The sequence below is a fragment of the Hylobates moloch genome, unplaced genomic scaffold (genome assembly GCF_009828535.3).
Source record: "Hylobates moloch isolate HMO894 unplaced genomic scaffold, HMol_V3 SCAFFOLD_20, whole genome shotgun sequence".
In the NCBI taxonomy this organism is placed as follows: domain Eukaryota; kingdom Metazoa; phylum Chordata; class Mammalia; order Primates; family Hylobatidae; genus Hylobates; species Hylobates moloch.
This window is the reverse complement of record NW_026652295.1, coordinates 6,965,377-6,989,743: the sequence shown is the minus strand read 5'-3', so window position 1 is coordinate 6,989,743 and position 24,367 is coordinate 6,965,377. Positions and strand designations below refer to the sequence as shown.

The window sequence follows — 24,367 nt, the reverse complement described above, 5'->3', positions numbered from 1 at the left end:
CAGGCTGGAGTGCAGTGGCGCAATCTCGGCTCACTGCAAGCTCCACCTCCCAGGTTCATGCCATTCTCCTGCCTCAGCCTCTCCGAGTAGCTGGGACTACAGGCGCCCGCCACCATGCCCGGCTAACTTTTTTTTGTATTTTTAGTAGAGTTGGGGTTTCACCGTGGTCTCGATCTCCTGACCTCGTGATCCACCCGCCTCAGCCTCCCAAAGTGCTGGGATTACAAATGTGAGCCACCGCACCTGGCCTCTTTTGGTAAATTTGTTGAAGTCCTTCTAGTTCTAAGTTCTACACTGTTATTATTCCAGCCACTGATAATCTCTTTGATTTTTAAACTAATAAAGTATTTATTGTCAGGTATTCCAAGGAGTATGAAATGATTGAAAGTGAGAACAAATATATTTAATCTCAGGTCATAGACTGTGATTCAGATGAAGCCAAGAGTATCAGAGATGTACCTACCTTTCTGGGAGCCAAACTGGATGAGTACCACAGTCTAAATGAGGAGCTTGATTTCTTGGTAAGAAAGACCTTTTGTTACCTTGATATTATTTTTATACACAACATTATTTTACTAGCAAGTTAAAGAAGTTATCATCCTTCAAAAAACTGGCTTATAAAAAGGGTCACATACTGGCATCATGGCATTATTATTTACCCACAATAATATAGAATTGAAGTTTGCATTTTGGGGTTTTGAAATTTTAAATATTGTCCTACCTCATTTCTGTTAAGATTAATCAGATTTATTTCCTTCCAAATGCAGAAATTTAGAAAGTGCTGTTTTTTCATAGTAGATGAAGTACACTAATACTGTTGCATATGCTACAGTAATAGCTGTGTACAACAACCATGGTTAAGGTGTGCTTCAGGCAATAACACTCATAATGTACTTTAGATGGTATTGTAAAGATAAAGGCAGATAAAATAGGAAAAATATGTTAGAAGAAAATGAAAATGTGATCTTAGAATCTAGACAGTTATAGAGCAATTTAGGAATTCAGTTGGATCTCACTAAAATGAAAACGACTAACATAATGAATTTTTATAGGAGTTAATTAGCTAAGTCTACCATCATATTTTTTAAATGATTAAAAAGCATTCTATACTAAATTCATTATATACAATTCACCTTTAATAGAAAAGAAAGTGTCTAATAATGTGAAGGTTCAAAGCTTTCCTCTTTTCTAATTTTTTCTTTTTCATTTAAGAAGTAATTATTGGCCGGGCGCGGTGGCTCATGCCTGTAATCCCAGCACTTTGGGAGACTGAGGTGGGTGGATCATGAGATCAGGAGTTCAAGACCACCCTGGCCAAGATGGTGAAACCCCGTCTCTACTAAAAATACAAAAAATTAGCTGGGCACAGTGCAGGTGCCTGTAATCCCAGCTACTTGGGAGGCTGAGGCAGGAGAATCGCTTGAACTCGGAGGGCAGAGGTTGCAGTGAGCTGAGATTGTGCCACTGCACTCCAGCCTGGGCGACAGAGTGAGACCTTGTCTCAAAACAAAACAAAACAAGACAAAACAAACAAACAAAAAACCCCAGTAATTATTATTGACTTCCCAGAAAAGATTAAACAAGCTAATCACTAAGGAGCTAGAAAGTGAAACAAAACGTAAAACCTGCTACTAAGGAATCTAGAAAAGAAGATAAGATACATAAATAACTGTTTACCAGGAGGAAAGGGAAAGTTTTTAGAGAAGAGGTACAATGGCTGGCATCTAACAGAGTGGATACTTGTTGGAGGACTGGAAGAGATTATTTCTAAGTGCAGGTTATGACGGAGATGGCAGTTGGGTCTTAAAGACCAGTAAAATTTGGGCACAGGGAGCTAAGAGGACAGCACTCAATAGATTGTGTTGTCCATTAGCAGTACCTATGCTTCAGGCCCTGGTGATACAAAGATGATGAGAGTGAACAGTAGTGTTCCCAGCAGTGGGAGCTGGAATGGGAACAAGGTCACAAATGGCAGAGTGTCAGACACACCTTTAAAATGCACTATAGGCTTTGGTGTACAAACCCTATCTCAGAGTATCCAAATAATTGATGAGGGAGAGTTCTTTACTGAAGAATGTAAGCTATTAAAAGCTGAAGAAAAGATAAGTTTAGAAAATTATATTTTGCACTCCTGAATAAATTAAGGAATGTAAGCAGTTATCATAATGGCTGCTAAAACCTTTAGGTTCAAGATTAATAAGGAGTTTTTAATGAATGAACCATATTGACCAATACTTGAACACACGGATGAATCTCAACCCCACTAATGGTGAGACAGGCAGACCCGTGCCCCTTGACATGGTGCAGAGGAAGCACACAACACCCTCCACAAGGCTTCTTACCAAAACTGCTGAATCCAAAAGCTAGCTTCTAGACCTAACTACCAGCAGACAGGAACTACAGTGGGTAAAGAAATGTACTCGATCACACCATAATGACGAATCCTGAATGTGGAGAACTCTAATAAATAAATAATTGGCATGAGAGAAGGGAAGGAGAGGGGAATAACTGTTATAGACTAAAGGAGGCTGGAGACTTGAAGGACAAATCAGCCAGAGGTGGTGTCTGAAACTCAACCAACCACTATAAAAAGACATTTATGAGATAATAGAAAATTGAATTCAGAATATTAGATAATATTAAGAAATTATTGTTGATTTTAATAGATGTGATAGTGGTATCATTGTGTGTGTTTTTTGTTTTTGTTTTTGTTTTTTGTTTTGTTCTGTTTTTGAGACGGAGTCTCACTCTGTCGCCCAGGCTTGCAGGGCGTGACCTCGTCTCACTGCAAGCTCCGTCTCCCAGGTTCACGCCATTCTCCTGCCTCAGCCTCCTGAGCAGCTGGGACTACAGGCGCCCGCCACCACGCCCAGCTAATTTTTTGTATTTTTTAGTAGAGACGGGGTTTCACCACGTTAGCCAGGATGGTCTTGATCTCCTGACCTCGTGATCCACCTGCCTCGGCCTCCCAAAGTGCTGGGATTACAGGTGTGAGCCACCGCGCCGGTATCATTGTGTTTTTAAAAGCCCTTATCTGTTAGTATTACATTTGTTTGTTTTTAGAGACGGAGCCTTGCTCTGTCGCCAGGCTGAAGTGCAGTGGCATGATCTTGGCTTACTGCAACCTCTGCCCCCGAGGTTCAAGCGATTCTCCTGCCTCAGCCTCCTAAGTAGCTGGGATTACAAGCACCCGCCACCACGCCCAGCTAATTTTTGTATTTTTAGTAGAGACGGGGTTTTGCCATGTTGGCCAGGCTAGTCACAAACTCCTGAGTTCAGGTGATCCACCCGCCTCTCAAAGTTTCTGGGAAGTACTGGGATTACAGGTGTGAGCCACCATGCCCGGCCTGTTAGTATTACATTTTGAAAAGTATTTATGAGTGAATTAATATGATGACGAGATTTGCTTTAAAGTACTCCAGGAGAACAAAAAGGTGTCATAGTAGGGGGAGGGGCAGGGTTGGAGAAAGATAAAACAGTAGTGGAAAATGTTGATAATTGTTGAAGTTATGTGATGGAAACATGGAGGTTCATTATGTTATTCTTTAGACTTGCGTGAAAATTTTCAAGATAAAAAGGATTTTGTTATTTTTTGGAAGTGCAGAATGTACTCCAGAAGATTCACACCTCATTCTCTAAGGAACTCTGGGCCAGCAAGGTGTGGCCACTGGAGTGCAGGGTGATGCTCATGCTTCCCCTAGCACATCGTCGTGTGCTTCTCTCATGTCCTTCTGACCCCTTGCCTTTGGCTCCTCTTCACAGTTCTGACCCTGCCATCTGCTCCATTCACAGCCTGGCCTCCTCCATCCTGAGACAGGGTCCTTGACTTCAGCTTTGCCTTCCTATTGGCTCGAGCATCCTGGGTGTTTAACTGTCAAGTGCAAAATGTCTCCTGGTCCAGGAAGACATTGATACAGTCAGGGATTTGATCACTGGGAACAAGGCAAAAGTCCTTTTAATGGTATTGATGTTCAGAGTTCAAATAGGCTTATAGTAAGTTCCTCCTAGATCCCATCCCAAGTAAAATAGATACCTTTTAATACAAATAAGATATCCTCTAACCAGTATTATGGAGTAGTTAAAATTTAAAAACCAAAATCTGTCCTAAAACATACCACTTCAATATGACAATCATATATTACGTAAAACATTTACCTAATTTATTATTTTGGTAGCCTTTAAAATTAACAGCTTGTTAAATTGTAAAGAAGTCACAAGAATAAGAAAGGAATAGGCAAAGTAGAAAATTACTGCTCTAGGAAAAATTTTCCAAGTGAGCCAAAAGAAAACAATCAAAACCCAGTATCTTGTGGTCCACTTGAATGACGAAAGGGACCCACCTGTATCTGGATTTGGCACGGTGTTACCTTGAGTATACTTTATAGTTTGCCGGCCTCTGCCACTGACCAACCTCCTAAGGAAGAGACTAGGGTCATCACTAAAACTTGGGTCACACAGGTGGGAGGGTTGTCCAGCCAGATGGAATCTTACATTCTTAGTTTATATAGATGTCAACCTTACCATCTGTTTTCTTGTTCTCTCGAGCATCCTGGCATTTTACAGTAGTGCTTCTGATACTCTGACCCTATCCCTCACCTTCCTGGTTCTGATTTTCCTAATTTCTATTCTAAAGCAAGAGTGAGAAACAATATTTGCACTACAGATCCTTGCTGAAGGATATCACATCAATCTATTTCCTGACCAGCTCCTAGCAAGAGCTTAAGAGCTCTTGTATCTCTGAAGGATTATCTTTGCAGTTCTTTTGTTCCTCTAGTAGTAATCCTCAGTTTAGAAAAAATACATTTTACATCCTGATGGAATACTTACATGCACACACACACAGCTAAAACACTGGGTTTTAAAATTCTGTTCTGTTCCATTTCATTTTTTATGTTGGTTATAAATTCATTTTACCACTTAATAAAGAGTCATAACCTGAATCATGTTCATGATCTGAAAGCTGCTGCTTGGAACATACTATCTCGGCCCTTGCAGAATTGCTTTTACTGAGTCGTGCTTTGGTGTTAGACCCTCAACAATCCTAGGAAACATCCTTCTCATTTGCTACAGAGACATGGTTGTTTCACTTGGATGAGAACTTCCTTAGAGATCTTGGGCCCACTAGGACAAGCTTCTCTTTTAGAAGCAGGTATATTTTCATCACATAAATAATGACAACCACATTTGTCATTATTTATGTAACTGACCAGATTTCCATTTCGTTCTAGCTACGAAGAAGTTTATTAGCAAATATGACACTGGAGTGTAGGTCTTAGCTATCTTCATATCTGCATGTTGTTCCTCACCTGCTCTATATATTCTGGCTTAATGTTTAGTTTCTGATTGATATTGTGTTTGTTTGTTTGTTTGTTTGTTTTTTTGAGACGGAGTCTTGCTCTGTCACCCAGGCTGGAGTGCAGTGGCGTGATCTCGGCTCACTGCAACCTCCACCTCCTGGGTTCAAGTGATTCTTCTGCCTCAGCCTCCCACGTAGCTGAGAATACAGGCTTGCACTACCCCACCCGGCTAATTTTTTGGTATTTTTTAGTAGAGACGGGGTTTCACCATGTTAGACAGGCTAGTCTTGAACTCCTGACCTCAGGTGATTCGCCTGCATCGGCCTCCCATAGTGCTGGGATTACAGCCATGAGCCGTCGCTCCCAGCCAGGTTTATATTGTATTGTATGTACACAACCTCAAAACCTTTGTGTAGAGAATTGGAAACTCAATCAGCCAATCTTCTTCCCATACCTCAATCTGCAAGGCTATTAACAATGATGGCTGATGTATCCACCGTTCATGTTGAATGTTTACGTCTACCTTGACATACTTTCCCTCTAAGTCGACACTACCAGAATGTAAGACAACCCTATATGAGGAAAGAGTGTTAACGCAAATGAAAGCCTCTTAGGAAACCTTGAATTACGACCTAGATAGAGCTACCCTGGCTTCACCTTATGGCCAGGCCCCCTGCACCTCAAATCATGGAGGGCCTCAGTAAACCTCATAACAGATGTGTGGTAGCAGGATAATGGCACCCCCAAAGATTCCCACACCCTAGTCCCCAGAACATGGCAGAATGGACTTTGCAGATGTGATTAAATCAAGGGCCTTGAGATTCAGGGGTACATTATCCTGGGTTGTCAGGGTGGGTCCAATCTAATCATGAGTTCTTAAAAGTAGAGGACCTTTCCTAGACATGTCAGAGGGAGATTTGACTACTAAAGAATATTCAAAGCTACAACACTTGCTGGCTCTGAAGATGAAGAGATGGGACCTAAGCCAAAGATGTGGGCAGCCTTTAGAAGCTGGAAGCTCTCCCCTAAGGCCTCCAGAAAGGAGCGCAGCCCTGTTGACACTTTGACTTTAGCCCAGTGAGACCTGTGCCAGACTTCCCACCTACAGAACTATAAGATAATCACTTTGGATTGTGTGAAGCCACTAAGTTTGTGGTAATTTGTTACAGCAGCGACAGAAAGTGAATACAAGATGTGTGACCTCAGTATTTTAGTGATTTGGATTTCAGTGCCTCATAATATATTGAAGCAAGTTAATACATTATTAACTTGGAACTGCTTCCACAAATTCGGGATACAGAGAGCACCAAACCCAGGATATCTTTGGAGGGCTCATGACTGAGCAGTGCCACCTGGACTGAGTGAACCTCGTCTTGGCTTCTCTGCCTCTCACTGGCTGTAGTCTACACTGCCCAGGGAACAGCTCTCCAAAAGGACTTCCTCCTCTGCTATGTCAAATGTCTGTTGCTGTGAACATGACCCAACATGGGTGTTCAGCCTCTGCCTAACTCACCCCTGCCCTTAGAGCCTACATCTTCAAGGCAGTCAGTGAGGCCCATCACAACTTCTGTGGGTCTGTGTCTGCACTCTGTGCTGCAGTACACATGGGCAGGCCACTCAGGAAAGGAGGTGCTGAAGAGGTGGGAAAGATACTTAACATCATTAAGATACAAATTAGGCCGGGCAAGGTGGCTCACACCTGTAATCCCAGCACTTTGAGAGGCCAAGGTGGGTGGATCACCTGAGGTCAGGAATTTGAGACCAGCCTGACCAACATGGTGAAATCCCATCTCTACTAAAATATACAAAATTAGCCGGGCGTGGTGGCACATGCCTGTAATCCAAGCTACTTGGGAGGCCAAGGCAGGAGAATCGCTTGAACCTGGAAGGTGGAGGTTGCAGTGAGCTGAGATTGTGCCATTGCACTCCAGCCTGGGCAACAAGAGCGAAACTCTGTCTCAAAAAAAAAAAAAAAAAAAAGATGCAAATTAAATCTACAAAGAATACCACTGTACCCCTTTTAGAATGTCTAAAATTAGGCCGGGCACGGTGGCTCAAGCCTGTAATCCCAGCACTTTGGGAGGCTGAGGCGGGCGGATCACGAGGTCAGGAGATCGAGACCATCCTGGCTAACACGGTGAAACCCCGTCTCTACTAAAAATACAAAAAAATTAGCCGGGCATGTTGGCGGACGCCTGTAGTCCCAGCTACTCGGGAGGCTGAGGCAGGAGAATGGCGTGAACCCGGGAGGCGGAGCTTGCAGTGAGCCGAGATGCGCCACTGCACTCCAGCCTGGGGGACAGAGCAAGACTCCGTCTCAAAAAAAAAAAAAAAAAAAAAAAAGAATGTCTAAAATTAAAAAGACTGACTATACTAAGGCTTGGAGAGAATGTGGAGCAAATGCAACTCTCATTCACTGCTGGTTGGGATGTAAAATTGTACAACCATTTTGGAAAACATTTTGGCAATGGCTTTAAAAGTTAAACACACACCTACCATTATTCTACTCCTGGTTTTTTTTGGTTATTGTTTTTAAGGGACAGGGTATCGCTCTGTCACCCAGGCTGAAGTGTAGTGGTGCAGTCTTGGCTCACTGCGGCCTCCCACCTCAGCCTCCAGAATATCTGGGACTACAGGTGCACATTACCAGCCCTAGCTAATTAAAAAAATATATATTTTTTGTAGAGCTGGAGTCTGGCTATGTTGCCTAGGCCAGTCTCAAACTCCTGAGCTCAAGCAATCCTCCCGCCTCTGTCTCCCAAAGCACTGGGATTATAGGCATGAGACACTGTGCCTGGCCTACTCCTAGATATTTACTCAAGAGAAATGAAAGCATATGTTCATACAAATATGTATGAGGTCTTTGTAGCTTTATTTATAATAAATAGCCCAAATCAGAAAGCAACCCAAATGTCTGTCTACAGGTGAATGGGTAAATACATTGTATATATTCATTCAATGAAAATACTCCTCAGTCATAAAAAAGGGATGAACTACTGAAACACATGCAACATAGAAGAACCTCAAAATAATTATACCAAGTGAAAAGAACTAGACAAAAAAAGAGTAAATACTGTTTGGTTCCATTATATAACATTCTAGAATATACAAAGTAATCTATGATGACAGAAAGTGGATCAGTGGTTGCCTGGGACTGGCAGAGAGTGTGGGGGTCAAGGAAGGCAGATGGGCAGGAGGGAGGGATTGCTGAGTGGCAAGAGGAAACTTTGGTTGTGGAGGGTGATGGGTAGGCTCATTATCTTGATGACGGTGATGGTTATGGAGGCATATATATATATACACATATATTTACCTAACCGCAGCCTGGCCAACATGGTGAAACCCTGTCTCTACTAAAACTACAAAAATTAACCAGGCATGGTGGCATGCGCCCATAGTCCCTGCTACTAGGGAGGCTGAGGCAGGAGAATCACTTCAACCCTGGAGGCAGAAGTTGCAGTGAGCAGAGATTGCACCACTGCACTCCAGCCGGGGTGACAAAACGATACTCCATCTCAAAAACAAAAACAAATACAACAACAACAACAACAACAACAAAAATTTACCAAATCGTACACTTTAAATATGTGTTATTAATCGTATGTCACTTATACCCTTAAAGCAGTTAAAATTTGTGCGTTAGCAGAAACTTAAAATGTTGTATTTCTTTTCATGATAATCTAAAAACCTGGCTTCTGAAGAGCAATTCTTTTATCTCTAAAATAAATATTATTCTGTAAGGAAGCTTTTGCTATTCTTTCTTGAATCTGAGGTTAGCAAATTAAAAAAAAAATCAATCTGCAGACTTAAAAGGGTTATTTTGATCTTGAAAGCTATTAAAGAATTCAAAGTGTGCCATGAAATCTATAATGAAAAAGAGAAATTGAGAAGGAATTCCACATTGCTTCAGTCAAGTGTCATGAAGCAGAGTGGAACCCCCTCCAGGATGTAGTAAGGAGATGAGATGCAAAGAGCCCAACATTAATAGCTGAGAAATAGGGATTCTAGCATTTTCTACTTCAAAAATCTTTTAAATTATCTTCACTTTGGTTCCAACTGTTAAACTGAGGTAATAATAACTGGATTAAGTACCTTAAATAATGTATGTTGTTAGAGAAGTGGGACCACTGATTTGATAATGTCCTCATTAATTTATTCATATCAGAGAAAGAAAGTTGCTATTTCTGCTGCAAATTTGCTCTGTTATTGATTCCTCTAGGGTTCTTCAATACAGACACATAAGTATATTTAAAACGTTAGGCCGGGCACGGTGGCTCACACCTGTAATCTCAGCACTTTGGGAGGCCAAGGCGGGTGGATCACCTGAGCTCAGGAGTTCAAGACCAGCCTGGCCAACATGGTGAAACCCCATCTCTACTAAAAATACAAAAATTAGCTGAGCATGGTGGCGCACACCTGTAATCCCATCTACTCAGGAGGCTGAGGCAGGAGAATTGCTTGAACCTGGGAGGTAGAGGTTGCAGTGAGCTGAGATCGTGCCACTGTTCTCCAGCCTCGGCGACAGAGAGAGACTCCATCTCAAAAATAAAATAAAAAATAAAACATTAGATGATTAAAAGTCATTTAACATTGTTATTTCATGTTTATAGTTTTTCTTCTATAATTGCTTTGAAAATTAAGGTAAATGCTAGGGGAACTTGTGAATACCATTTCCTGATAATTAATTTTAGATGTCACATAATTTTTCATTTTTAATGGCTTTCTTACAAATAAAAATGGGACCATAGGTCAGAAAATGAAATACATTAAGCTGAACCTTTTTAAAAACTTGCAGTCATTTATGCAAGGGAGAATATTTCTCAAACCTGAAAACATCAGTGCTTTACTTCATATAGAGTCAAATATGTCTATGCATTGGCTATACATGGAAAGACAATAAGGAAGATTTGGGGCTGATAAATATTTGTATGTACCAATACGTGTTCAGTTATTTGCAATGCTGTTTTATAGTATAAAGAGAAAAGGTAAAACCCCATTATAATTTTTGTTTATCTGTTCTAAGTGCAGTCTAACCATTATCTGGTTCATAGCCTCTCATGCTTCACCTGTGGTACAACTCGGTTTAGAAGAATATTGGAATAAAGTGTTGCTCAGTTTTCTCATTTGTTCTTGGCATCCATATATAGCTTTCCTGGCAGGTTCCAGGTTAGTATGTTTACTGATATTTCTCCATAGATCACAAAATTGGGACATCTCCTAGAGTCAAAAGAAAACCACTGCAACAGACTCATTGAAGAAAATGACAAGTATCAAAGACATTTAGGCAACTTAATAAAGAAGGTACACATTTTTTTTTTCTTTTGTTTTTTGAGACAAGATCTCACTCTGTCACCCAGGGTGAAGTACAGTGCAGTGCTAACTACAGCTTCAACCCCCTGGGCTCAAGCAAGCCTCCTTGCCTCAGTCTCATGAGTAGCTGGGATTATAGGCATGTGCCACCATTCCTGGCTAATTTTTAAAAAATTTTGTAGAGACGTGGTCTCACTATGTTGCATAGGCTGGTCTCAACCTCCTGGTCTCAAGCAATCCTTCTGCCTCGGCCTCCCAAAATCCTGGGATTGCAGACCTGAGACACTGTTTCTGGCCTGGTACAAACTGTCTTACAGAAATATTTGTGCCTTTTAAAATCTATGCCAAATATTAATAGAATTTTAGAGCTAAAAAGGGTCTGTGGGATGATGTAGCATATTTATATTGATCCCTTTTACTTCATAATGACATTATAAAACACCCCCATTATCCTTTTAGCTGAAAGCTATCAAAGATTGTTGTGTGTGTCTATCTGTTCTGCTGTTGGCAATTTAAAATCTTAGTATTGCTACTTCACTCTCAGGATAATTCTAAATCTTGCCAACTTAGTGTTCTAGTTTACCTTATTAAAACTGCATTAACTTTAACCAAATGAACTATAATCCTTAGTTGATGCATATAGTACTTATTTGGAAGACAACTGGATTATAGTTGACTCATTACTGTTGTCCATTTTTTGGTGCTTCACATTTTCTGCATGATTAATGGGCATGTTATAGTTCTTTTTTTTCATATTCCTGATTTCAAAATGTAAGGAAGGTGTTTTGCCTATTATGAAACTTTCGTTAATAGTCAAATAATTAAATTTCAACTTGCAGTCATAAAAAAGGAAGAAAATAAAAATTCTAGAATGAAAAATAATTGGTTTAGCTTATTTTTTTCAAGGTTACGTCATATGAAGAAATCATTGAATGTGCTGACCAAAGGCTCGCAATATCCCACTCCCAGATTGCACAGTAAGTTGAAAAAACGAATCCTTAATTTTGTGAATATTTACTAATACCTTATTCTCTGGATTCTAAATTCTTTTTTTCAGACTCCTAGAAAGAAGAAAAATGTGCAGTTTTATTAATTAAGTTCATTCTTTAGTAATATAGGTAGACTGCTTAATGTCTGGACTACTTCAACAGTTAAGCAACCAGATTTTCATCTTCCTTTCTCAGAGCTCCCTTTGATTTAAAGGGGTGATGAAGGAATTAATAAGAAACATTCAACAATTTTAGAGGACATTATCGTAGTATTCAAGTAAAATCTTGCAGTGCTTAGAAATTACTCACAAAAAGATACTGAATGCACATCAAATTAAACATATTCATACATATATCAAGAAGGAAATAAACTCATGAGAATGGGATTCAGCATGAAACACTGCAAAATTTGTGCTCCTAAACTCTGCATAGTTCTTATTTATTCATTATACTTGTTTCTAATATGCTGCTTCTTCCATCCTTCCCCCAATTTCATTTATGCTGTGCTGGCTATCACTGGAGCTTAACAAAAGGTCTAATTTTATAGAGACAGTGCCCCCAAAATATGAGCTTTCTATAAGCCTGCCTCACCCAAAATAATTAAAAGTGCATGCATTTTTAAAGTTTGCTTTTGGTTTTCACAGTTGTTTCTAAGCAGAGCCCATGTCAAACAGTTCTTCCATTTTTTCAAACTAATGCAGGCAAGTTTTAAATTTGAAGAGGGGAGAGGATGTTGTATACTCAGGAAATGTAAAATTTGATTCCTCTTCAGCTTATAACCAAGGAAATTCAGCCGATGCTCAATGATCATAGGCTAATGAAATATCAAAATTAAAAACGTAATATTTTAAAAATATCAAACTATCATTTTGCTGAAATTGCTTTGCCTCAGTTATTTTTATTTTTATTTTATTTTTTATTTTTTCCCATAGACTATTGGGGTACAGGTGATATTTGGTTAGATAAGTTCTTTAGTGGCGATTCGTGAGATTTTGGTGCACCCATCACCCAATCAGTATACACTGCACCATATTTATAGTCTTTTATCCCTCGTCCCCCTTCCACACTTCCCCACAAGTCCCCAGAGTCCATTATGTCATTCTTATGCCTTTGCATCCTCATAGCTTAGCTCCCACATATCAGTGAGAATATACGATGTTTGGTTTTCCATTCCTGAGTTCCTTCACTTAGAATAATAGTCTCTAGTCTCATCCAGGTCACTGCGAATGCCATTAATTCATTCCTTTTATGGCTGAGTAGTATTCCATCATATATATGTGTGTGTGTGTATACATATATAGTAACAGTTTCTTTATCTACTCTTTGATTGATGGGCATTTGGGTTGGTTCCATGATTTTGCAATTTTGAGTTGTGACACTATAAACATGTGTGTTCAAGTATCTTTTTCATATAATGACTTACGTTCCTCTGGGTAGATACTCAGTATTGGGGTTGCTGGATCAAATGATCGTTCTACTTTTAGCTCTTTAAGGAATCTCCACACTGTTTTCCATAGTGGCTGTTTACATTCTAGTTTACATTCCCACCAGCAGTGTAGAAGTGTTCCCTGATCACTGCATCCATGCCAACATCTACTGTTTTTTGATTTTTTTATTATGACCATTCTTGCAGGAGTAAGGTGGTATCACATTGTAGTTTTGATTTGCATTTCCCTGACCATTAGTGATGTTGAGCATTTTGTCATATGTTTGTTGGCCATTTGTATATCTTCTTTTGAGAATTGTCTATTCATGTCCTTAGCCCACTTTTTGATGGTATTGTTTATTTTTTTCTTACTGATTTGTTTGAGTTTCTTGTAGATTCTGGATATTTGTCCTTTGTCAGATGTATAGAGTGTGAAGATTTTCTCCCACTCTGTGGGTTGTCTGTTGACTCTGCTGACTATTCCTTCTGCCATGCAAAAGCTCTTTAGTTTAAGTCTCCACTATTTATCTATGTTTTTATTGCATTTGCTTTTGGGTTCTTGGTCATGAAATCCTTGCCTAAGCCAATATCTAGAAGGGTTTTTCCAGTGTTATCTTCTAGAATTTTTATAGTTTCAGTGCTTAGATTTAAGTCCTTAATCCATCTTGAGTTGACTTTTGTAAGAGGCGAGAGATGAAGATCCAGTTTTATTCTCCTAGATGCAGCTAGCCAGTTACCCCAGCACCATTTGTTGAAAAGGGTGTCCTTTCCCCCACTTTATGTTTTTGTTTGCTTTGTCAAAGATCAGTTGGCTGTTAGTATTTGCATTTATTTCTGGGTTCTCTATTCTGTTTCATTGGTCTATGTGCCTATTTTTATACCAGAACCATGCTGTTTTGGTAACTATAGCCTTATAGTATAGTTTGAAATCAGGTAGTGTGATGCCTACAGATTTATTCTTTTTGCTTAGTCTTGCTTTGCTATGCAGGCTCTCTTTTGGTTCCATATGAATTTTGGAATTGTTTTTTCTAATTCTATGAAGAATGATGGTAGTGTTTTGATGGGGATTGTATTGCATTTGTAGATTGCTTTTGGCAATATGGTCATTTTCACAATATTGATTCTACCCATCCATGAGCATGAGATGTGTTTCCATTTGTTTGTGTCATCTATGGTTTCTTTCAGCAGTGTTTTGTAGTTTTCCCTGTAGAGGTCTTTCAACTCTTTCATTAGGTTTTTTTTGTTTGTTTGTTTGTTTTTTGTTTTTGCAGCTATTGTAAAAGAGCTCAAGTTCTTGATTTGATTCTCCACTTGGTCGCTGTTGGTGTATAGAAGAGCTACTGATTTGTGTACATTTATCTTGTATCAGGAAACGTTGCTGAATTCTTTTATCAGTTCTAGGAGCTTTCAGGAGGAGTCATTAGGGTTTTCAAGATAAATGATCATGTCTTCAGCCAATAGTGAGAGTTTGACATCCTCTTTGCCAATTTGGATGCCCTTTATTTATTTCTCTTGTCCGATTGCTCTGGCTAGGACTTCCAGTATTATGTTGAAGAGGAGTGGTGAGAGTGGGCATCCTTGTTTTGTTCCAGGTCTCAGAGGGAATGCTTTCAACTTTTCTCCATTCAGTATTACGTTGGCTGTGGGTTTGTCATAGATGGCTTTTATTACATTGAGGTATGTCCCTTGTATGCCAATTTTGCTGAGAGTTGTAATCATAAAGGGATGCTGGATTTTGTCAAATGCTTTTTCTGAATCTATTGAGAAGATCATATGATTGTTGTTTTAAATCCTTTTTATGTAGTGTATCACATTTATTTACTTGCATATGTTAAACCACCCCTGAATCCCTGGTGTGAAACCCACTTGATCATAGTGGATTATCTTTTTGATATGTTGTTGGATTCAGTTAACTAGTATTTTGTTAAGGAGTTTAGTATCTGTGTGCATCAGGGATATCAGTCTTTAGTTTTCTTTTTTGACTATGTTCTTTCCTGGTTTTGGTATTAGGGTGATGCTGGCTTCATAGAATGAATTCCAGAGGGTTTTCTCTTTCTCTATCTTGTGGAATAGTGTCAAAAGGAATGCTACCAATTCTTCTTTGAATGTCTGGTAGAATTCTCCTGTGAATCCATCTGGTCCTGGACTTTTTTTGTTGGTGATTGTTTAATTATGATTTCAATCTCACTGCTTGTTATTGGTCTGTTCAGGGTATCTTAATTCTTCCTGATTTAAGCTAGGAAGGTTGTATTCAGGAATTTATCCATCTCTTGTAGGTTTTCTAGTTTATGTGTGTAAAGATGTTCATAGTAGCATTGAATGATCTTTTGTATTTCAGTGGTGTCAGTTGTAATATCTCCTGTTTCATTTCTTAATGAGGTTATTTGGATTTTCTCTCTTCTTGGTTAGTCTTACTAATGATCTATCAATTTTATTTATCTTTTCAAAGAACCAGCTTTTTGTTTCATTTATCTTTGTATTGTATTTTTTGTTTCAATTTAATTTAGTTCTGCTCTGATATTGGTTATTTCCATTCTTCTGCTGGGTTTGAGTTTGGTTTGTTCTTGTTTCTCTACTTCCTTGAGGTGTAACCTTAGAGTGTCAGTTTGTGCTCTTTCCGTCTTTTTGATGTAGCTGTTTAGGGCTATAAACTTTCCTCTTATCGCTGCCTTTGCTGTATTCCAGAGGTTTTGATAGGTTCTGTCATTATTGTAGTTCAGTTCAAAGGATTTTTAAATTTCCTTCTTGATTTTGTTTTTGACCCAATGCTCATTCAGGAGCAGGTTATTTAATTTCCATGTATTTGCATGGTTTTGAAGGTTCCTTTTGGAATTGATTTCCAGTTTTATTCCACTGTGGTCTGAAAGAGTGCTTGATATAATTTCAGTTTTCTTAAATTTATTGAGGTTCATTTTATGGCCTATGATATGGTCTATTTTGGAGAAAATTCCATGTGTTGTTGAATAGAATGTGTATTCTGCAGTTCTTGGATGAAATGTTCTGTAGATATCTGTTAAGTCCATTTGTTCCAAGGTATAGTTTAACTCCATTGTTTCTTTGTTGACTTTCTGTCTTGATGACCTGTCTAGTGCTGTCAGTGGAGTACTGAAGCCAGCCCCCCACTATTATTGTGTTACCATCTCTCTCATTTCTTAGGTCTATTAGTAATTGTTTTATAAATTTGGGAGCTCCAGTGTTAGGTGCATATATTTTAGGATTGTGATATTTTCCTGTTGGACAAGGCTTTTTACCATATAACGTCCCTCTTTGTCTCTTTTAACTGCTGTTGCTTTAAAGTTTGTTTTGTCTGATATAAGAATAGCTACCCCTGCTCACTTTTGGTGTCCATTTGCATGAAATGCCTTTTTCCACCCCTTTACTTTAAGTTTATGTGAGTCCTTATGTGTTAGGTAAGTCTCCTGAAGGCAGCAGATAGTTGGTTGGTGAGTTCTTTTTTTTTTTTCTTCTTTTTTTCTTTCTTTCTTTTTTTTTTTTTTTTTTTTTTTTTTTTTTTTTTTTTTTTAGACAAGCGTTTCACTTTTGTCACCCAGGCTGGAGTGCAACAGTGAGATCTTGGCTCACTGCAACCTTGGCCCCCAGGCTCAAGTGATTCTCCTGCCTCAGCCTCCCAAGTAGCTGGGATTACAGGCATGCACCACCACACCTGGCTAATTTTGTATTTTTAGTACAGATGAGGTTTCACCATGTTGGCCAGGCTGGTCTCAAACTCCTGACCTCAAGTGGTCCACCCACCTTGGCCTCCAAAAGTGCTGGGATTATAGGCGTGAGCCACTGCACCTGGCTGGTGAGTTCTTATCCATTCTGCAGTTCTGTATCTTTTAAGTGGGGCATTTAGGCCATTTATATTCAATGTTAGTATTAAGATATGAGGTACCATTGCTTTCATCATGCTATATTTGTTGCCTGTGTACCTTAGTTTTTTTGTTTTTGTTTTTTAAATTGTATTTTTGTTTTATAGGTCCTGTGTGATTTATGCTTTAAAGAAGTTCTGTTTTGATGTGTTTCTAGGATTTGTTTCAAGATTTAGAGCTCCTTTTAGCAGTTCTTGTAGTGGTGGCTTGGTAGTGGGGAATTCTCTCAGCATTTGTTTGTCTGAAAAAGACTGTATCTTTCCTTCATATATGATGCTTAGTTTTGCTACATACAAAATTCCTAGCTGACAATTGTTTTGTTTGAGGAGGCTGAAGATAGGGCCCCAATCCCTTCTAGCTTGTAGGGTTTATGCTGAGAAATCTATTAATCTGATAAGTTTCCTTTATAGGTTACCTGGTGCTTTTGTCTCACAGCTCTTAAGATTCTTTCCTTCAGCTTAACTTTAGATAACCTGATGACAGTGTGCCTAGGTGATGATCTTTTTGCGATGAATTTCCCAGGTGTTCTTTGTCCTTCTTGTATTTGGATGTTGAGGTCTCTTGTAAGGCCAGGGAAGTTTTCCTTGATTATTCCCCAAATATGTTTTCCATACTTTTATATTTCTCTTCTTCCTCAGGAACACCGATTATTCTTAGGTTTGGTCGTTTAACATATCCCAGACTTCTTGGAGGCTTTGTTCATATTTTCTTTTTCTTTTTTGCTTTGTCTTTGTTGGACTGGGTTAATTCAAAGACCTTGTCTTCTAGCTCTGAATTTCTTTCTTCTACTTGTTCATTTCTATTGCTGAGACTTTCCAGAGCATTTTGCATTTCTCTAAGTGTGTCCAATGTTTCCTGAAGTTTTTATTTTTTTCTTTGTGCTATCTATTTCCTTGAATATTTCTCCCTTCACTTCTTGTATTGTTTTTTGGATTTCCTTGAATTGGACTTCACCTTTCTCTGATGCTTCCCTGATTAGCTTAACAACTAACCTCCTGAATTCTTTTTCAGGTAAATCAGGGATTTCTTCTTGGTTTGGATCCATTGCTGGTGAGCTAGTGTGATTTTGGGGGATGTTAAAGAGCCTTGTTTTGTCATATTACCACAGTTGGTTTTCTGGTTCCTTTTCATTTGGGTAGGCTTTGTCAGAGGGAAGGTCTAGGGCTGAAGGCTGTTGTTTAGATTCTTTTGTCCCACGGGGTGTTCCCTTGATGTAGTGCTCTCTTTTCCTGTGGATGTGGCTTCCTGTGGGCCGAGTTGCCGTGATTGTTACCTCTCTTCGGGGTCTAGCCACCCAGCAAGTCTCCCTGGCACCGGGCTGGTACTGGGGGTTGTCTGCACAGAGTCCTGTGATGTGAACTGTCTATGGATATCAGCTGTGGATACCAGTACCTGTTCCAGTGGACGTGGCAGGGAGGTGAAATGGACTCTGGGAGGTTCTTAGCTTGGGTGGTTTAATGTTTTATTTTTGTGCTGGTTGGCCCCCTGCGGGGAGGTGGCACTTTCCAGAGAGCATCAGCTGTGGTAGTATGGAGAGGAACCGGTGGTGAGCAGGGCCCTAGAACTCCCAAGAATATATGCCCTTTGTCTTCAGCTACCGGAGTGGATAGGGAAGGCCCATCAGGTAGGGGCAGGGCTTGGTGTGTCTGAGCTTAGACTCTCCTTGGGCAGGTCTTGCTGCAGCTGCTGTGGGGGATGGGGGTGAGATTCCTAGGTCACTGGAGTTGTGTACCTAGGAGGATTATGGCTGCCTCTGCAGGTTGTTAGGGAAGTGGGGGAAAGCCTGCAGTCACAGGCCTCACCCAACTCCCACACAATCCAAAGGGCCTGTCTCACTCTCACCATGCCCCCTTTTACAGTCTGTTTCCAGGCAGTGGGTGAGCAGGACTTGAGAACTTGCCCCAGGCTACCCGCCTCGCAGCTGTGAAAGAACAGGGCTTTGGTTCTTTTCCCTCCTGTGGAGTCTGCAAACCAGATAGATTTCCCACCCTCCCCCACGTTCTGGCCAGGAGGCTTCTTGCTCAATTCAAATTGTTACAAAGATTCCCCCCTCCCCCCCACCCCCCCCTGCTTTGGGTCCCTGTGGGGCCAGGCAGGAATGGCCTGCTTGGAGACCCAGCGAGCTCCCAGGGCCTTTCCCGCTGCTTCCTCTACCGCTGTATTTCGCTTGGCTCTCTAAACTGACTCAGCTCCAGGTAAGGTCGGAAACTTCTCTCAAACTAGACCTTCATTTTCTTCAGTGGGGGTGTGTGTTTGGGAATAGAGGGTCTCCCTTTCCCACTTCTGCAGTTTGGGCACTCACAGTATTTGGGGTGTCTCCCAGCTCCTGCAGGAGCAGTCCGCTTCCTTCAGAGGGTCCGTGGGTCTTCTCAGGATTCCTGATTTGTTCTTGCAGTCATTTTGGAGCTAAAATTCATGATGCGAGCCTCCATACACTGCTCTGTCCGTCCTAGTCAGAGCTGCAATCTAGTCCTGCCTCCCGTCCACCATGATGATTGCCCCAGTTATTTTTAAATTAAAAAATTTAAATGTTCTGCAGGGCTTGGATGGAAAAAAAAAATTTTTTTAAATGTATATTTCAGTTGAGTGGTTGATCCAATTTGTGTTGAAGAGACCATAGGTCAGAATGTCAATTTAGTCTTTATCATAAGCATTGTCAACTGTGGCTGCTTATTAGAATCTTCTTTCTTTCTTTCTTTCTTTTTTTTTTTTTAGATAGAGTCTTGCTCTGTTGCCCAGGCTGGAGTGCAGTGGCACAATCTCAGCTGGAGTCAGTAGCACAATGTCTGCCTCCCAGGCTCAAGCGATTCTCCTGCCTCAGCCTCCTGAGTAGCTGGGACCACAGGTGTGCGTGCTACCACACCTGGCTTTTTTCTTTTTTTTTTTTTTTTTTTTTTTTTCAGTAGAGACAGGGTTTTGCCACGTTGGCCAGGCTGGTCTCTAACTCCTGGCCTCAAGTGATCCATTCACCTCAGCCTCCCAAAGTGCTGGGATTACAGGTGTGAACCACCGCGCCTGGCCTGTAATTTTTCCATTCATAGGCCTTGGACTTTAGAAACAGCTGTTTACTACAAAAGCTATTAGTGGCATTTTATTTTTCTAAAAGACTAAAAGAAAACTACTTGGTGAAGTCCATTCTGTATACGCAGCCAGAGTAATCTTTCTGAAATATAAATGTGAGTATGCCATTTCATATCTTAAAAAACTTTAGTGATTTTCCATCACCTTAGGTAAAAGCAAAAATCCTTAACATGGCCTACAGGTTTCTTCATGATCAAGCTCCATCCTGCCTCTCTGATCTCATCTTACCATTCCCTGACTTGCTTTTGCCATACTAGAGATATTATACTTTTTCAAATGTACCATATTCCCTTTGCCTCCAAGTTTTAGCATGTTGTTCTACCTAGAACACTCAGGCTGTCTTCACCCCCGTTATCTTGTACTATTTTCACATCTGCTGAAATGCCATCACCTTAGAGATGCATTCACTGTCCTCTGAGTCTGAGTCGATAGATTTTCCACAATGCTACAGATTTGACTAGCCATGCATCTCTCTTTCCTGAATACCACTTTCTCTCCAACACTTATGTCCAGATCTGTCTGTTCCAGATGTAGAAGTCCCTGCTCCAAACAACATTACATGCTGTCTGTGTTTTTGATGAATCTATCCCATTCCTTCCTTTGTAGGAAGGAACACCTTCCTACAAAATGTGAGACTTTTTCTATCTTTGTCCCCATCACAATCATTACATCATCCTGGTGAGAGATGGATCCTCTTATAAAAATGTCCCAAGTTCATTTCCTGTCCCGGCTTCCCATTTTATCAAGCCCTGCTACCTTGTTATTCAAGGTGATCTTCTATTCCATTCCTACCCATCATATGATCCCTGATCACAATCTGTAGTTCTTGAAGTCACTCATCAAAGTCTTCTGCATTAACTTATTTACTATTCACCATCCACAGAATGCCAACAGAGTCCTAGAAAAATACTTCCAGTGCCATATCTCCTACAGACAACACTGAATTAATAAATGACAACTCACTGCCCTGTCACAGCAACTGTGATTTCCACCCACATGAAGCCCCTGTAAATCTTTTTCCATGCAAAACCATATCAAAAATCACAGAAAATTTCAGTGTAAATCCACAACCTTTCTTTCTAAGTTTCATGATAGTTTGAGTACAGGATGATCAAAAAGTTTGATTGGATTGAACATTCTTTTAAAAATCCATGCGATTTTATACCTTGATCACAGAGAATAAGGTGAACATTTGTTTACCCCTAAAACTTGTAAACCCCACAGAAAGCTGCATTTCAGTATATAGTAAAAATAACATTAGTACTGCCCTTATTTATAGTCACAATCCCATTGTATTTCTTTGACTTCTTTTTCTTTTTTTTTTTTTTTTTTTTGAGACAGAGTCTCGCACTGTCACCTGGGCTGGAGTGCAGTGGTGCCATCTCAGCTCACTGCAACCTCCACCTCCCAGGTTCAAGCGATTCTCCTGCCTCAGCCTCCCAAGTAGCTGGGATTACAGGCACCCATCACCACACCTGACTAATTTTTTTGTATTTTTAGTAGAGACGGGGTTTCACTGTGTTGGCCAGGCTTCTTTTGTAATGAAAAAAGAGTTGGCATAAATACAGCCAACTGATCTTCAACAAAGCAAACAAAAACATAAAGTGGGGAAAGCACACCCTATTCAACAAATGGTGCTGGGATGATTGGCAAGCCACATGTAGAAGAATGAAACTGGATCCTCATCTCTCACCTTATACAAAAATCAACTCAAGATGGATCAAGGACTTAAATCTAAGACCTGAAACCATAAAATCTTAGAAGATAACATCGGAAAAACCCTTCTAGACATTGGCTTAAGCAAAGACTTCATGACCAAGAACCCAAAGGCAAATGCAACAAAAACAATGATTAACACATTCAGTGAGGAGAAGGGTGGCAGAGCAGGTCCCTGAGCACTGACAATCAAGGACAGTTTGCTCAGTCAGGCTTTAGACTGGAGAGAAGATAAGTGAAAACAGAGACGGAGATGCCAGCCAGCCTGCAGGGGCCACTACAGATACCAGGCGTATGAGTCATCAGTCAGACACCCTTCCTGTGCCCTCTGGCCAGATGAGAGGCCAGGTCCTCAGAGACCAGAGCATCTATACCCAGCTGTTAAGATGATGCTGCACTTGCGGCAGACCATGAGGGAGTACTTTGTGCAGCTGATGAGCAGGCAGGGCCTGCCGCTGGAAGAATGGAGGCACACTCAGGCCATCCGTGAGCATGAAGCCCTTCTGGGTCGCTTAATGTACCAGATGATCCATAGTCTAGGGCCATGAGTGGCCTGGAGCTCCAAGTGCCTCTTCCTTCCCAGGACTCCAGGGGTGATGTCAGATATGGGCAGGGGGCCCAACTGTCAAGGCAGCCTGATCCAGTTCCCCAACTGAGTGATTGTGAAGCTGCCTTCATCAGCCGTGACCTATCCAACTGTGGGATTGACATCTCTGTTTTCTATTAGTCGAGCTTCCAGGACTACAATGCCTACCAAAAAGACGAATATCATAAGGACAAGAACACCTTGGGCTTCGTTAACCTTGGCACCAGTGAGAACAAGCTCTGCATAGATCTGATGACTGAAAGATTGCAAGAAAGTGACATGGACTGCACTGAGGACATCTTGCTGCAGTACCTGGATTGGAGAGGGCACCCGTTCCTGCAAGAAGAAGTGGCCCCGGTTCCTGACCTACTAGTGTAAGGCACCTGCCCGACTTGATCCAGAAAATGTGGTTGTTCTAAATGGCTGCTGCTCTGTCTTCTCTGCACTGGCCATGGTTCTGTGTGATCTAGGCTAGGCCTTCCTGGTCCTTGCTCCCTTCTATAGTGGCTTTGACTTTAGCTCCTGCCTATACATGAAGGTTGAGTTGATTCCTGTCCACCTGGAGAGTGAGATCACTGTTACAAACACCCGTCCTTTCCACCTCACTATGGACAAGTTAGAGGAAGCCCTGCTTGAAGCTAGGCTTGAGGGGAAAAAGGTCTGAGGCCTTGTGCTAATCAACCCTCAGAATCCTCTGGATGACATCTGCTCCTCAGACTCGCGACGGAATTCCTGGAATTTGCCAAGAGGTATAACCTACATGTGATCGTAGATGAGATTTACATGCTCTCTGTGTTTTTGATGAATCCATCACATTCCACAGTGTCCTGAGCATGAAAAGTTTGCCTGATCACAACAGGACCCATGTGATCTCGGACACCAGTAAGGATTTTGGCATTTCTGGCTTCCGCTTTGGTGCTCTGTTTACACCCACAACAAGGAGATGGCTTCTGCTGTGAGCACCTTTGGCTACCTCCACAGTATCTCTGGCATCGCCCAGCACAAGCTGTGTCAACTGCTCCAGAACACAGAATGGACTGACAAAGTGTACCTGCCCACCAATAACTACTGGCTCTGGGAAGCTCACAAGTACATCACTGCCAAGCTAAAGGCATTGGAGATCCCCTTTCACAACTGCAGCTCTGGCCTCTATATCTGGATCAACTTGAAAAAGTACCTGGATCCCTGTACATTTGAAGAGGAACAGCTCCTCTCGCCGCTTCCTGGACAACGAGCTGTTGTTATCCCGTGGCAAAGCCTGCATATATAAGGAGCCAGGCCGGTTCCACCTCATCTTTGCAGATGAGCTCCCTCGGCTAAAATTGGCCATGTGTCAGTTCTGTGGTGTGCTGCAGGAACAGAAGCAGGCTTTGATAGTGAAGCAGTTGGAGGATGCATTGAGGGAGTAGACCATCTGCCTCCCAACGAGCAGCTCCAGCCCGTCACTTGCTCAGGGACCCCCTAATGTCAGCCCCTGGTCCGGAAGGCTGGGGTGTATTTTCGTCAGTGCTGCAACAAAGAAAATGGTGGGCTCCTCCAGGAAGATCTCATCTGACCGGGTCATCACCCTCCTTAAGCTGAGTACCTGCTGTCTTTGGAAGCTTTGCATCTTTTTAGTCTTTGCTAGCCATTATATATGCAAAATGTTTATATTGGGGTTGGGGTGGGAAGGCCTGGAGGTGCCTAGAGAAATAAAGGAAGCTCCCTGGGCCCCTATTTAGATGGTTTGTTTTTATATTCAATATCTAATAAATTCTATATTCTCTTTAAAAAACTGATAAATAGGTGGAACTTAATTAAGTTTCTGCACAGCAAAAGCAATAATCAGCAAAGTAAACAGACAACCCACAGAGTGGGAGAAAATCTTCACACTCTGTACATCTGACAAAGGACTAATATACAGAATCTACAAGGAACTCAAACAAATTAACAAGAAAAAACAATCCCATCAGAAAGTGGGCTAAGGACATGAATAGACAATTCTCAAAAGAAGATACGGAAATGGCCAACAAACATATGAAAAAATGCTCAACATCACTAATGATCAGGGAAATACAAATCAAAACCACAGTGTGATACAATCTTACTCC

The 24,367-nt window shown here is 40.9% G+C and overlaps 1 protein-coding gene and 1 pseudogene across 1 annotated transcript in view; both read left to right on the top strand.

The window, feature by feature from the left end:
• Nucleotides 1-24,367, top strand: part of CAGE1 (cancer antigen 1) — a 61,866-nt gene that overhangs the window by 24,101 nt on the left and 13,398 nt on the right. The window contains exons 9-11 of the mRNA XM_058432615.1: nucleotides 414-521; nucleotides 10,494-10,598; nucleotides 11,514-11,584. Coding sequence (XP_058288598.1) covers nucleotides 414-521; nucleotides 10,494-10,598; nucleotides 11,514-11,584 — 284 coding nt within the window. The remainder of the gene's footprint in view (nucleotides 1-413; nucleotides 522-10,493; nucleotides 10,599-11,513; nucleotides 11,585-24,367) is intronic.
• On the top strand, nucleotides 21,986-23,686 carry LOC116460151 (probable inactive 1-aminocyclopropane-1-carboxylate synthase-like protein 2; annotated as a pseudogene).